Source organism: Poecilia formosa, unplaced genomic scaffold, assembly GCF_000485575.1.
Source record: "Poecilia formosa unplaced genomic scaffold, Poecilia_formosa-5.1.2 Scaffold146, whole genome shotgun sequence".
NCBI lineage: Eukaryota > Metazoa > Chordata > Actinopteri > Cyprinodontiformes > Poeciliidae > Poecilia > Poecilia formosa.
In genome coordinates this window covers 904432-919976 of record NW_006800085.1, presented here as the reverse complement: position 1 = coordinate 919976, position 15545 = coordinate 904432, and the positions used below count along the sequence as shown (strand labels likewise).

At 36.9% G+C, this 15545-nt stretch overlaps 1 protein-coding gene across 4 annotated transcripts in view; it reads left to right on the top strand.

Moving 5' to 3' along the window:
• Positions 1-15545, top strand: part of plppr1 (phospholipid phosphatase related 1) — a 68489-nt gene that overhangs the window by 33720 nt on the left and 19224 nt on the right. For 3 of the 4 annotated variants that reach the window (XM_016677044.1, XM_007563281.2, XM_007563283.2), the window contains exons 2-3: positions 3713-3820; positions 12973-13161. In XM_016677044.1, coding sequence (XP_016532530.1) covers positions 3761-3820; positions 12973-13161 — 249 coding nt within the window. In that variant the 5' untranslated portion in view covers positions 3713-3760. Of the gene's footprint in view, positions 1-35; positions 313-3712; positions 3821-12972; positions 13162-15545 lie in introns of all 4 variants that reach the window. The other variant, XM_016677043.1, reaches the window with a different exon arrangement.

Below are 15545 nucleotides of genomic sequence, written 5' to 3'. Positions count from 1 at the left end.
TATATATATATTTTTTTTAATTTCATGCCATGCAGGTTCCTTCAGGCGTCCAAGAAGCCTTTTCAGGTGAATGCTTGCGGTTTCAGAGAACCGTGCGAGCATCATCCATAAAACGGAGAACCTCAGTTTAAATTCACTCGACGGCTCTCCGCCCGGTTGACGCGTCCTTGAAAAGGAGAGTGAGTTTCCTCCGGCTCTGCGACGACAGCGAGTTAATGTTTGCGCTGAGCTTCCTTCAAGCGAAGACAAAGATAGATTAGAAGACGGCACAAAGAGGAATGATCTGTACGGGACCGGAGTCTTCCGCTGCAGGTTGTGTTTCATTGACACTCTTACAGATTTGTTTTGCTGAAACTCCAGCGAATTGCTTTTAAGTACTGGGAAACGAACTGATTTTTGGCATCTAATGCAGCCCTGAGCAGGTCGGGTGGAGTGTTAAATGGGTTAGGGACAGCCACTTAGGGACTGATTAGACCTGCCAACATCAATACTGGCTGTCAGGGTGTAGTGACTGAAGGAGATTGAAGTGTTTAGTTTCAGATTGGCACAGGAGTTGGACGCAGCGAACGTGAGAGGTTTTCAGTTAGCAGACCGATGGTTTCAGTCTGGAATAATTTTACACAACAATAATAATAGTAGCTGCTATTTCAACAATAGTGAAATAATAGCTCTTGATGCCACTTCATAATGTGCTGCGGGCTTTTTGTTCCAAACAGAGAAGTGACAATATTTTAATATGTTTAGTTTCGGTTTAACATCACTACATACCAATATATTTAAAAATATGATTGAATGGAATTATTGTGTTCTGTTCTCTTTTGTTTTTGTTTTTTAAAGCAATACTGTGTTTGTGGGACTACGCATTCTTAAAAGTCTTGTCATAAGGCATCTTCTGACTGAAGCAATGACATGACTCTGAACTGGCTCTCTGGCTGACGAAAACCAAGTTCAACCGTATATAGAACCAGTTAACAACTGGCTACAGCAGAACTGGTTGAGCACTGGAAATGCTTTGTTGCAAAAAAATAAAATAAAAAAACATAAAATAAAGTTTGAAAATCAACTTGCATACATTTGTTTTAGTATTTGTACCAAGAAACCAATTTCACTTTGCCATGTTCAATTTTGGTCAAGGTCTGGCAGTGCACAAAATAACATTTTTCTAAGTTCTGGCTGAATTGCAAATGTGTTTTGATAAATATCTGTCAACAACTGAAAAGGTTACGTGTCACAGAAGTTGTACAAATAGTGCCCTACATGTTGTTGTTTGGAAATATTTGCAAATAAGTATGTCTTAAAAGAATTACTCTCTTCTTTCCAATTCTGATTTCCTTTTTTATTTTATTTTATTTTATTTTATTTACATTTTTAGACTTGTTTTGCATATTTCAAAAATATTAAAGTGCACCATAATAAACAATCTCTTCTCTTAATTATAACCATGCACACCGAAAAGTATATCTTGATGGTCATAAGACCAAACAGAAAAGTGCATATTTGCCTCTTGATTGCAAATTATAAGTTTTATAAATTAAGCTGCACTTAAATCAAAGGCACTCAGAGTGGCTGCTGGGACTACAACCTGAACTTCACTGGGAAAAACCCTGTCCTTTTTTATTATTTTTCTGACTTTAGATTTAAGCACAATGCAGATGCTTCAAATGTCTAACCCTGTGTCCTCTCCACTCGGTGATTCACAACAAAGTGTTTCAAGTTCCACTTAGTCGCGGTGCGTTCAAAGACGCAAGAAAAGGTTATTTTTAATTGTCAGGACAGTCACCACTCAACCCACTTCACCAGAAAATCTGCCTGGTGAATGGAGGTACATCATTAACTGCTCACATTTGAAAATACTACGTATCGTCTTTGCATTTTACAGATTATTTTTGCAATAAAAGGTTTGTTTAAGATAAAAGCTGACCAGTTTTCTCTTCTACCACTTGTGAAATCCAAAATGAGATTCATGCCTGTGCAAAGGGTGTGATCAGTGACGTAATATATTTTCACATCTGCTGGTTGTACTGGTGCCATTACGTTTGTTTTCTACAGCAGAGAGGTTCTGCAGAGGCTGATATATTCTGTGTTCACTCCATTCATTATTCAGGATTGTGCAGTAAAACGACAGAAGCTCAAATTAGGAACTTTATTCCCTAATAGGCAATTAAAGGCAATTATAACTTCATGAAACATTCATGACCACTTAATATCGACTGAGGGTCAGAGCTTTAAATCAGCAGTAATTACAATGTAATCAGATGTTTTTATCTTTATGAAATGAGCTTTTAAAAACCGCCCATTTCTTTTAAAATGAGCAGGGACCTCTTATTACATCACACAGCTAACGCAATACAAGCCAGAAAGAAGACATTCCTGCCCATTTTACAAAACGACATGAAAAGAATCAGTTCCATCAATTTAGAGTTGAGACTTAGTTTTGCTAAATGTAAACACAGCTGTTGTTTTTCAGTTAAAACTTGTTCTCTGGTGTTATTTTGATCTCAATTAAGGACATACATTTCTCAGTAATTTTTATAAGTTTTTTTTTTCTTCATTTCAATCAACTACCAACAACATTTTGAATTTGATCAAGAATCAAACAACATTTAATACAGCTGCTTTTTAAAAATAAATGGCAGCCGTTCTGTCTCTAACCAGCACAAATCCAGCTTTTTTCCCACACATTCCCAATGCCCACAATTAATCTGACTTAAAAAAAAACTTAAAAAAAAACTGTACTTAAGCTTCTCACTAAAACCAGGAAGACAGAGCACATCACTCTGGTTAAAAAGTCATTACACTGGCTCCCTGTAGCTCAGAGAATAGACTTTAAAATACTGTTAGTTTATAAATCACTGAACGGTTTGGCACCACAAGACATTAAAGATCTGCTGTTGTTGTATCAACCTTCCAGGCCGCTCAAGTCTTCTGGTTCTGGTCTGCTCTGCATCCCAAACACTGAGAATTTCCAGAAAATTGTGTAACAGCTGAAACACTGAGTTGAATGTGGACTAAAAATTTAGAGCTGCTTTTGTATCATAATTAAAGAAACACAAACCAACATTTGATGTGTAAATGATGGGACTTGGAAAAATGTAACGTTTTAGTTGTTTTTTTTGTGTTTTTATGGTGTAAAGCACTTTGAACTGCCTTGTTGCTGAAATGTGCTGCACAAATAACATTTGATTTGATTTGAGAAGAATGTCTTTTGTCACACATGTAATTGTTTCTGTGGAAATGCAAGTGTCACTTCAAAGCCTTTGGATAACGTTTCCACAAATATTTTTTCCTGACTTAAAATTCGCTTTGAGTCTCGAGGCCAACATTTTCAAAAAAACCAAACCAAGGAAAAAAACTATTATTTTCCCATTATATTATTATTGTCAGATAGCACAATTCTTTCTTGAACACTCAAAGCAAAGTTAATGAAAAATGGTCTGATATGTTTACCGGCCACATAAAGTGGTAGTTTTTGGATTTACTACATTTTACAGGAAAAAAAAATGTTCTGCTAATCGGAGCCTACGAAGGAAAATCTGGTAGATTTCATTGACTAGGTGATTGATCAAATATTGAGAGCAATCGATCTTCTTGTTCCAAGTGGCACATCAATATCACAGTGGTAGTTCCGCTAAAACAGATTGCGACGGGGTAGGAAGTGTGTGATGTGATCAGATGACAACTGACACTTGATGTTTTTTTATGTTTTTCACAGAGTGAACTCCTTTGAATCTTAAGAGCGCATAGTCTCCTTGGAGACAAGATGGCGTCCCACAACACTTTACGCAGCTACTCCATCATCCCCTGTTTCATCTTTGTGGAGGTAAGAAGCTGTGTGTGGGTGCAAGTGATGAGTCCAATGCATAAGATTCTTAGAAATGTGATCATGTAGATGCATCGGGGATTCATGATGAACTGTAGGAGCCTTTCAGGAAGGGACATAAAGTTCACATTTACTGTTGGGTTAGGTGGAAAACCTGCTGCAAAATTGGTTGTTTTTGTTGTGTTTAAAGGAGGGTTAGAGTCTGACTTTTTGCATTAGATAGTTGAGCACAATTACAGTGATACTGTTTTTTTTTATATTAGCTTGTGTCATGGATAGATCACAAAATGCACTTTAAGCTACTTGGAAACTTGAGATTTGTTTCAAAATGTTATTTAAAGTTTAAAGCAGAGTTATGTCTATGTCTAAATTCTGTCTCAGTAGTCCTGCAATATTTCCTATTTTGGTTTTTCAAAATAAAACGGGTCCATGTTAACACCGATCATCTTTATTTCACTGTTAGCCATTAAAAACTGTACTTGTTTTATTCCAACTCTCTAGTGATACAGAAATGATATATATGCATGAATGAGGATTTATGTAACTGCAAATGACCTTTTTTTAGGAGAATTATACACAACTTACCAGAACCTAAATCAGCAGAGGAAGTGGAGAGCTTAATGTTTATTTCTGTGTGTGTGTGTGTGTGTGTGTGTGTGCGCGCGCGTGTGTGTGTGAGAGGGAGAGCTCTGCAGCCTATCCATATTTAATTATAGTGTCAGCTGAAAGTCCTTAATCAGAGAGATGTCTCGGGACACTTGGCTTTCTTCTCCCCTTTCTTTTAATATTATGCTCTCAATTGCACTCATTTGGCCCCTCATAAATGTATTCAGTTTTTGCTTTTCTGTTACACTTACACGTTTGGAATATCAAACAGACCTAAATATCAGACAGTCACAGCCTCTTTAAATACAAATGTAATTTATTAATGCCGTTTTAAGAAACAAAAGGTCTTTGTGAATGCTTCACAGCGTTTTGATTTGATCTTGCTCCTGATTAAAGTGGTCCAGCGTTGAATTAGTTCTTGGCTGTTACCAGGGTTTAGAACCAGAGTTAGGACTCTGTTGAAAAAACAAAAAATTGGCGCAAAGTTGAATTTGCGTCAAGATGTTTTGAAGACGAGGTTAAAACTTGGTTGATCTGAAAAACTTCAACATCAAAATCATCAAACAGAAGACACTTGTAGGGAAGATAAATACTTTTTCTTTGGCTTTTTCAGTCATAATTTCACTTTTGAGCGATTCTTACTTGCATCCCATTATTATTATTATTATTATTATTATTATTATTATTATTATTATTATCCATTATGTTGTTTATTTTTGATGTTTTTTTTCCATCTGAAACTAAAAAGTAAAAAAAAAAAAATCTTACCACAAAATATGTTAGAATAGCAAGGGAAATATATTTAATTTCAATTAATAAGACAAATTTTTAATATATGTATATGCTTCATGACATTTCTTTTATTGCATCCTCCTCTTTTGCTGTGGCTTATTGCTGTGCAATGTGAAAATTTTCCGGTGTCATGGCTGGAACCTGACATTAAATGTTTAATTGGGCTTTGCTAATTATGGCTTTGCAGTTTGTTTACTGATGTGTCACTGGGAAGGAGTTGAAGGAAAACCCTAATTACATTGTTGATGTATAAACACATTTCTGTTTAATGCTGCCAACTGCGTGTTCAGACGGATATGATGCTGAATCTCTCCAACAGATCGACTTTACTGCTTGATAAGAGGGGAACTAAATATTGATTGCAACCATAAAGGTCATTTTTGATGTTGTTCCGGGACTAGACTGCTCATATCCTTGCTTTTCAAACTATAATTGGGTTTCTTTTACTGTTGTTTTAATCTAGGTGTTGATTTTTTATTTTTTTTTGTTAGAAATTCATGTCAATGTCTGGTGTCGCTTACCTACGTTACTCATAAGATTACTTTAGGAGAAGACCATCTCGTCTAATTTGTTTCATTAAAAACAAAATGGAGCTATGCAGTTCCATCTACCACAGTGATTTTTGTTTCATGGGAATTCTAAGCTCTTTACTTCATGTTGTCAAATAAGTAAAAAAGCTATTAAACGGTTTTTCACTGAAACTCCTCCAAGACTAATAATGAATACTTTATGGGAAGGTATTTTATGAGATTTTAAACCTTAGTTTGTAGAAAATGAAGGTATTTGAAGAATGTTTGGCTATAAAATAAATAAATAAATAAATAAATAAAAACCAGGGATTTTGTGAGCAGGTTCTGTCAAGTTGCTCTCAATGGCCCCTTTTATTGGGTACAATTACTTGCTAATACAAATAGCAAAGCAGCTAGTCACACAGCAGCTTACTGGCTTTTAGACAACTTGCTGCATCTAAAAAAGGAGCAACAGAACGGCAGAAGGGCTTGGACATGTTGTGGATGCCTTGTTTATATCAGAAAAAATCAAATTGTATAGTAGAAGCATCAAGTTAATTAGATATTTTAACGATTTCAGAGAACTGATTTAGCTTCAGGTTAAAAATCTTCCATTGTTTCTGAAAAGCGTCTTCTGTGCTGCAGGCATCAAAGAGGCCTTGGACACAAACAGTTAAACTTCACGCTCTATATCATTAATACACACGTCCACAAGATGGTGGATCAAAACTCTTCTGGTTTATCAAAAGGCACATCTGCACACAATAATGTAGAATTGGACTGAAAGTCGTTCTGCTGCTGTGAGAGTACTTTGTTGCTCAGCAGGAAGGCCAACCCTCTCAGGTAACATAACTGCATACATTTGTAGATTATAAATGGAAGGAATCGCATACCGCGTAATTAGTCTTTTACATTAGTGTACTAATGTAAGACTATTGTAAAAGTTGCATTATTATTTCAAACATTATATAGTTGCTTAACAAATAGAGATATTGTTGGTCATTTTCACTTGAGAGGACATTTTAGGGCTCTGCTTAATGTCATTGGATCTAAACACATGAAGATGTGTTCTTAATGACCCTCTGTTCTGCATGTTATTATTCTGCTGTTGTAGGTTTGTGTCTATATTTGCTTTCTATATTTTTTTTTCAGGATTTTCCAGCTTTTCTTGGTTCATGTCTCTGTAATATCCATCATCTTTCTTTAACTCCACAGCTAAAGCTCGTTCCTTTCCCAAGTTTAACTATATTTTAAATATATATTTCAATTTAATTGTCTCTCATTTTCCTTTTTCTGTTTGTGCTTCCCTGCTTACTTGTGTCTTTGTCCTTCTTATTCTCCCTCCTTGCTTCTCACCCTGCCTGTCACAAACAGAAGAAGGCAGAAGGATGCCTCTGTCACATGACCAAAAGAAAACACCCTGATTGGATACGGCAATGAACATGTAGCTCCGTGCCAGGGGCTGTGCGACATAAAAGATGGTTATTCTTGAACATGCCACTTGTGGCACTTTTTCGTCTGTTAGTTAAAATCCTGATTATAATTTGCTTCCATGACATTCTGCTGCAACGAAGAAACTCACACTGTCAGACAGAAAGCTACAGTGTAGTTAAAAAAGAGAAAAGTGTTTGCTAGGAAGCTGGAACACAGGGGATAAGAAGCAATGATGAGACAGAGTGGAAGGGGGAAAAATAAACAGGAAGGAAGTAAAACATCGCTTATTTGACATGAAGGAAGGCAAATCTGAAAAGGCAATCTGTAGACTGAGGCGAAAACGGATATACTCTGCATGAAGTTACGTAATGCGCAAAGCTGCAGGCATGCATTTTGTTAAAAACGGGTCAAAGTAGACACGTCAGATTTCTGATAAAAATACAAAAGCCTTAAAGCAGCATCTTAAAACAGCATTATATTGTCTATAATATACAGCGCCTATGAAAAAATACTCATCACCTTGAATGTGTTTCTTTTTTTATCCCCTTTATAAATCAAACATGGACAAATTTTTTTTTTTTTTGACAAAATATTGCAAAAAAAACCCTCTTCAATGGAAAATTAAAAATCTTTCTGTAAAATAACAACAAGTAACTGAAAATACTTACCATAAAATAAGTGATTGCATAAATATTCAACCTCTTTGACGTGACTGACGTAGTTCAGTGCTGCAATGAGAAAGTTACTCATAGCAGCTGTGGTAAAACTGATGGTGAAGAAAGTTCTTTGGTGATGAGACCAACAAGGAGCTTTTCAGCTACCAGACAAGAAGCTCGTCAGAGGACACCAAACACAAACAATCACCACAAATACACCATCCCCAATGTGAAGCATGGTGGTGTCAGCATCATGCTGAGGGAATGCTTCTCAGCTGCAAGCCATGGAAGGCAAATGTAGAGGGTAGAATCAATGCAGCAAAACTGTAGAGAAATCCTGAGTGAAAGAAAACCACGGCTTTGGACAACATGTATTCCCCAGGAAGACAAAGACCTGAAGCATCCAGATAAAGCTACACAGAAATGGTTTTAGGACAACATGGTGAATGTTCTGAAGTGGTCCAGTCAAAGCCAAGACCTCAATCTGACAGAGAATGTGTGGCAGGACGTAAAAAAAGGTCTGCTGATTTTATGACGCATAATGGAGCTTGAACAGTTTTGCCTGGAAGAATGGAGCTTAAATGCAGCGTCCAGAGGAGAAGGTCCGATTGAGAAGTGACGACCTGTCATTGCATCCAAAGGTGCCTCAACTACATGCTGACTTGAACTGGGTGAATATTTATGCAATCACTTATTTTATGTTAAATATTTTTATTTGTCACTATTTTGTAGAAATCCGTTTTCACTTTGATATCAGACGGTTAGGTTTTGTAAATTCTCTTCGCCAAATTTATACTTTTATAATGAATCTATAAAAGCAATAAAAGGGGAAAGCAGCCAAGGAGGTGAACGCTTTTAATAGGCACTGTAGGCTTCTGAACTCTTTACAAAAAATTTAATATTCTTTTATCTTGCTCAGCATTTCATTTTCCAGCAAGTGAAATTACCATTTCCAAAGCAAGGAAACGGTCAACGATAATTCAAAAGATCTGATGTTTTTTTTGTTGTTTTCTTTTAATCATTTATTTTATGGTTGCACTGCTGAGCAATGGGATTTACCGTCAGGTAACTGCATTCTGGATGCGGACTGATCAGCAAATGGGCTAATTAAAGCTGATGGTTTGGACAGGAAACGCAGCAGTGACTACAGGTGGAGAGTTTCTGCTTCCTTTCAATAAAAATCTGCTGTCAGCACAAGCTGCTGTACTTCAAATTAGTTGTGAAACCATCTGAAGCCTAAAACATCCCATAATTGTCCTATGTTTTCTTTTTTATGTAAAGGAATATGGTACATGCCGTCCAAGAAAAGAGAATAACTCAATTCAATTAAAAAAAAAGAGAGGAAAAAAAAAACTTTATTCCACTACTTGTACTTTGCAAATAGACTTTGCTTTTGGTTAATGGTTTAAAATAACACCTTAATCATTGTTCATTTTAATGGTGCTGATTTATAACATGGTAGAGAGCATTAGAATAAAAGTAAATTTAGCAAAAGCTGGGGAAAATACAAAAGAATAGCGAGCTCTCATGTTGCTTCAGTTTGACATCAAAACTGTAACGTCAGGCTCTGTAGTTGACAGGTTAGAGTCGGATGCCTATTTCTGTCAGCATCTTCTCTGGTCTGCTAACATAACTTGACAGTGAACTGAAAAACCGTGACTTTGTGCAGGATTTATGAAAGATCTTTCCGTCTGACTTTATGATGCGAGGAAGTGACGACTCGGGTTAGATTTGTTTCATGCAAGTTATTAAAAGTAGGATAGAGCTGAGTGAGGACAATTTTGAAAAAAAGGGTTTGAAGATGAAAAGAAAGAAGGTAAGATGGGAATTGTGCTCAATTTTCAACTTTACTGCCAGTTAGACTTCTAAATAATTCAGCAACAGAATCAATGCATAATTATTTGAGATATTTATTTATGTTTTTTAAATAAATGTGAAACCTGGGGATGGGGGGCTGAATTGTAACTGAGGAATAAATCGGAGTGTTCTTTACTACCATCATCCAAATAATATATAACTGTAGAAAACCTCAATATTTCTCATACTCTGTTGGAAAAGAGTAAATAATTTCAAGCTTGTTTTGTGGTACGAAACCATAAATTTTCCTTGACACTTACCGACTAATTTATTAAAAGGATTATAGTCTCTGTTCAATTTGTTTTGATAATTCACTAGTTCAGCACCTTATTATCATGATGCTTTCTGATTATTAAACTATTTTTGGAATTTAATGTTTTTGTCCTTGTGCTATTCTGTATGTCGAGGTACATGTTTTACTCCAACATTTAAAGAATATCTGTGGAACCGTTTTTATGACTGCCAGTCTTTTCGGTCTGCTGTTCACTTTGCTAATGCAGCATGACGCGGGCTGAGGACCGAATTTAATAGACCTATAAGTTACACTTTAAGCTGCAGACAGACATTTTGTTCAGGTGTAGAACTGTCACATAAAACCAGCTCATGAAGACTGTACAGAAAAGCGAAAGCAGCCGCCAGGGATTAGACTGCACCTCTATTTTCAGTTCATTGGAGTTACCACACTTTGACATTTTTATCCAAAGGTAATTATAGCACTGGATCACGACCAAACGTGTTTTGTCACGGACTTGTTGACACGAGAGCCGAAGAGTCGGTTGAAGCTTGGAAAACAGAAATTGCTTTTCCCTCATGGCCCATGTTGGCAACTTGATGATGCTTCTCATGTCTAGTGGCTAACTAGTTCCTTTTAGACTTCTGGGATTTATAGTGTAGGGAAATGTAACTAAGGGGCATTTTAGCAATATAGTGCAGAATACATGGACAACAATAAAATGTAATGTGGTCAGCATTTAAAAAAAAAAGACTTGAGTTTTGAGTCTGACTCTGACAGTCGTTGTCTGGAATCAATCAAGGTTTGACCATCTGATGATTTTTGATTCATCTTCTATATTCTGTGTCTTCCAACGTGAAATTTTTCCTGTTTTTGAATTATTATTTTTTTTGTTCCCCAAAGGCAGATGTTGCAGTTTCGAGCAATTTTTTTTTTTTTTTTTTTTAAAGTTCCATAATTTATAGTAAAACATTAGATCAGGTTTTTTTTTTTTTTTAGGTGCTGCAACATTCTTTACTTTATGTTTGTAGATCTCTGGCGATCTTTTGTCTGAGCCTTTTTAATATGTATTTCTCCTTAAGCCTGACTCACTTCTGCGTTCCTGCAGTGCATTACATGACATTTTGGGAAGCAAAGGAATTTGCATTTTACACTATGAATAACAAGCATTTTTGTCCAGTTGGAGCTTATTTGCAAAGGTGTTCAAAATCATGAAAAACATCAAGATTATTTGTATTAATCTGACATTTAATTTGCTTGTTACTGTTAGCTGTGGGTACACTTGTGACATAGACTATGTGAATGCCTACTTTTTCAAATAAACATATTATTCATAGATTGCAATTAACATTTTTCAGATTTTCAGAGCAATAGCTACCAATGTGATCTTTGTAAGATATGGCTTAACACACTGCATCATTTGGAAGAAAATATGTTGTTACCAAGCAAAGATTTGCATAAACACACACAGATAAAGCATGCACAACACGCACTCACACCTGGACAACACAACATAGCCATCTGTTAAAAGACTGGATGTGCCAGTGCAACACTGTTAACCATCAACACACGTTTTTTCAGAACCTCAACATTCCAGACGACTTCCTGCAGACTGTTCCTATAAAAAAAATTTTCAACAGGAAGAAACTTCCAGTAAAGCCAGTAAAGCATCTGCCATGGCAGGAAAATGGGTTGAGATGACAGGAATGAAAAAACTAATGTGGCTCAGTTCAGGAAACTGACACAGCAAAAAACAGAAGCCCTGAGCCAGGGGTACTTTCTATGGGAAAGAAAACCAAAGGGAGTTCACATGATTAATGGCAGCCATAGCTCTGCTAATGAATCATCTCTGAAAAGAGACATAATTGAAGCACCTGGCCATGCATACTTCTATGAAAAGACAAAAGCAGAGGAAGAACAAAAAGTTAAAAGCTGGTCTGTAGTGGACCCGTCCGACAGCAGTTTGAGTTTCAGTTATTTCACTGCCACTTCCACATGTCCTTTATCAATATTTATACTAGTTACATTAATTTTTGGGAAATCATCTGAATATTTTTGGTAAATTTCAACAAAATCAGATGTCTGTCTTATTGACCGAAACAGTTTCTGTAGTGACAGTGACACTTAGTGTTGGACACAGGTACTACACACTGCTTTCTTGCTCTCATGCTTCCAGAATCACACAGACCTCTGTTATTGCAATGTTTAAAATTGTAAATGTCTTTTTTTTCCTCAGCTGTCTGCATGCAACATCTTTTCTACAGTCCAGTGTACAGATTGTACTAAACTAGAATTAAATTTAACACCGTCACCGTGTATCCTTCTCTTCTTGCTTAACTTATGGAGTGCTTTTGGCAGCTTTATGGCATGAAATCGTCTCATCTATCCTGTTTGACGTTAACCCAAACGGCTTCTTCGATTGGCTAGAGTTGCAGCACATCATCGGATGAAAAGCACGACTGCGGCTGATTTTTTAGAAACCTCGCTGAAAGCCCCGCTGTGCAGCGCGGTGCATCTTCTGTTCCACTGCCGGTCCATTATCGGTGACTAAAGAAGCTATATATAAACAAAATATATTTATATAAATGAAAGATGCCTGCAGCTGCGTTTAGAAAAACACATCAAAAGGAGGCCAGAGACAAAAAGATGATGATGGTGGGATAAAAGGATGAGGGGGTGAGGGAGGGAAGCGGAAAGGGATGATGATGGTTTCTGTATGCGTGCGTGCGCGCGTGTGTGTGTGGGGTGGAAGGGGTTGGGGGCGGGGGGTTTGCATCACAAGAGTTAGCATGTGATCGAAGAAAAAAAGGGGAGAGAGAGGAAGAAAGACGTACAATTTTAGAGGATTTATGTTGTTTTGATTCAAATCTGCTTTATTACCTCAGAGAGAAGGGAAGAGCGACGTTCAGGAAGCGGCCTTGAATAGCCCCGTTAAAGAAAACAGATTCTTAACCTAAAAACTGTGTCAGACCAGCCTTAACTTGCAGTAAAAGCTAACAACTCCCTCTTTCACTTTTTTTCTCCCGCTCCCTCCGTCCATCTGGCCCCGGCATGTTTTTTGTGCAGCTCGTCATCATGTCTGGCACCGTGCTCCTGGCCTACTACATGGAGTGCACGGACCTCTTCGGTGTGCACGTGCAGGGCTTCTTCTGTAACGACGCCGAGCTGATGAAGCCGTACCCCGGCACTGAGGAGTCCAGTTTCGTCCCTCCCCTCATCCTCTACTGCGTGGTCGCTGCTGCTCCCACTGTTATAGTGAGTAAAAAAAAAATAAAATTCTACTAAAGTTGTCCTGTGATAATTGTCATGTCTATGGCTTTGCTATATTTTGGATTACAGATTATATGCATGTGCTGTCTTGATTGTTTTTTTGTTTGTTTTACCACAATTTCATGTTTTGGTTTTTAATAAAATGAAATATTTTAACTATATCTTGTATTAAAAAAAATACTTGCACATTTTATATTTTTATTAGAGCGTTGGTATTAATTGTGCCATTTTACAGCACAATCAGCTAACCATGTTACCTTCAGTTGTTATAAAAATGCTGAATATATTCAACATAACCTAAAAGAAATTTGACTTCACAATTTGACTGGCCTCTGTCTCTTTAAAAAGCTCCTACTGCTTGTCAATTATGCTGTTTACGACCACTGCACTGAGATGTAGTTGGTATGGTAAGCTCAGTAGATGCACTGTTCTGTTTTCTAATTTCTGCTGCCACTAGTCTAGAGGAGCTGTGAGGAGAAGGAGAGGGGAAGGTGTGCTCTGTGAGGCGGAAGCTCTGCTGGAGGCTGCAGGTCCAAGAAGGAGCTTTGTGGACATAGGCAGTGCATTTAGGCACCCCTGGATGGTTGCCACGGGTGATTAAAGGATTTCTCGAACATACTTTAAAGAATCAAAGCAATACTCCGGTTCTGTTTTTGGTGCGGTAATGACATCATAACATGACAAAAAGCTATGAAAAGTTGATTATACATAATACTCCTCTTTAAGTTTTAATGGTGATTTTACTCTATTTGTGGTGTTTTTTTGAAAACAGTTTTCATGATATATATATATATATATTTTGCTTTGATTACTTTCCCTCATTAATTTCTATAACATCCTCCATTATTGTTTGTATCCCGTGAGATAACTAGCTGTGCTATGCATTTTATAGTCCAATACACAATTTAATCAACAGCTAAGCTTGATTTTCTTGAACACGTATAAAAAAAATCCCGTCACATTAGGTCGACAGCTCTCAGATGCTATGTATCTTGAAAGCATTCACCACTACTGCAGAATTAATGAAACTGTGACAAATCGATTAAATAATTCAGTATCCTACCTGCTTTACCTAATAGTAATACTTTAAATATTAATGGCGCTACTTATTTCCAAGTTATGCTCTGCTAAAATGATGGCTTACTCACTTCAGTATGCTGGGTGCTTGAAAATGAGAGAGAAATTGAGCATATGCTAATTATGTAAACATGTGTGGCCACTTATTAATGACAGAAGCTGGCTATCGATAGAGTGTCTGCTATTCTTAGATATAAATAAAATAAAATGAATAAAATGGGGATGGTAGCATCACAGCAAAACCCCATTCCAACACAATGGAGCATTGTCAATTTTGCATACTTGATCCCAGTTCCCATGCACTGTTCTGAACAACAGTGTATCCAAACTGACACACACATCTCAAAGACATGTCTGGACTTGGTATTTTCCCAATTCTCCTTTCCTTTCCCGTATTTTGACCTACGTAACACATGACTTTCAGTACACTAGAACGTATTGGAAAATAGGAAGCAGTGTGACAAGTACAACGCTGTTTCTTTAAAGGTCAGCAGATATTGAAAGTAATTTTAAAATATTCTTTAAGAAAAATTATAAAGCTAGCACTTTTAACCTATGCAAATCTGTCTCTACCCTGTTAAAGTTGTGAAACCATTCGTCATAAAATGAGAAGAAATGAAATTGCTCTAGCCTGGTCATATCCTGACGTTTGGGCCTAATCTTTATTTTGAGCATAACATTTGCTGGTAATTGTGGTAGTGAAGTGTGAAGCGTTACTCTAACACTCCCACTGGTCCTTTTTGCTGAGTTTCTTTCAGCTATTGCACATTCCTCTTCTTTGGCAGCTTTCGGCTACTTTCTGTCATTTAGTAATTGCAAATCTTAGTAATCGCAGATCCCACGTAGAGTTTTTGATCTTCAGGCCACCTACATTTAATCTCCATCAGCTTCCCCTAGCTCGGATTATGGTAACTTGATGATGCATGACTTTTTACTTCCGCTTCACCTCATGACCGCAGTCCACTGCAGCCACCGCATCGATGTGTCAATATTATAAATTAGTAAATGGGTCAGAATTTTCTCCAGCTAATTACAGAAAAGAAAGTTTTGGTCCCAAAAATGCAACGATTGAGATTAGCGTTGAACTAGATTCAGTGAGGCTACAGATAACAGAGCCTATAACAAACCAACACATCATTATAGACTGACTTTTGTCTTTAATTAATACCACTTTGTATCCTGTTTCTTGCAAAACAGGATACAAAGAATTTTAGTACATGATTTTATTTTTAGATTGTTGTAAAAATGTCTTTGATCACTCAGATCATGAGAGATCTGTTTATTCAGGAATA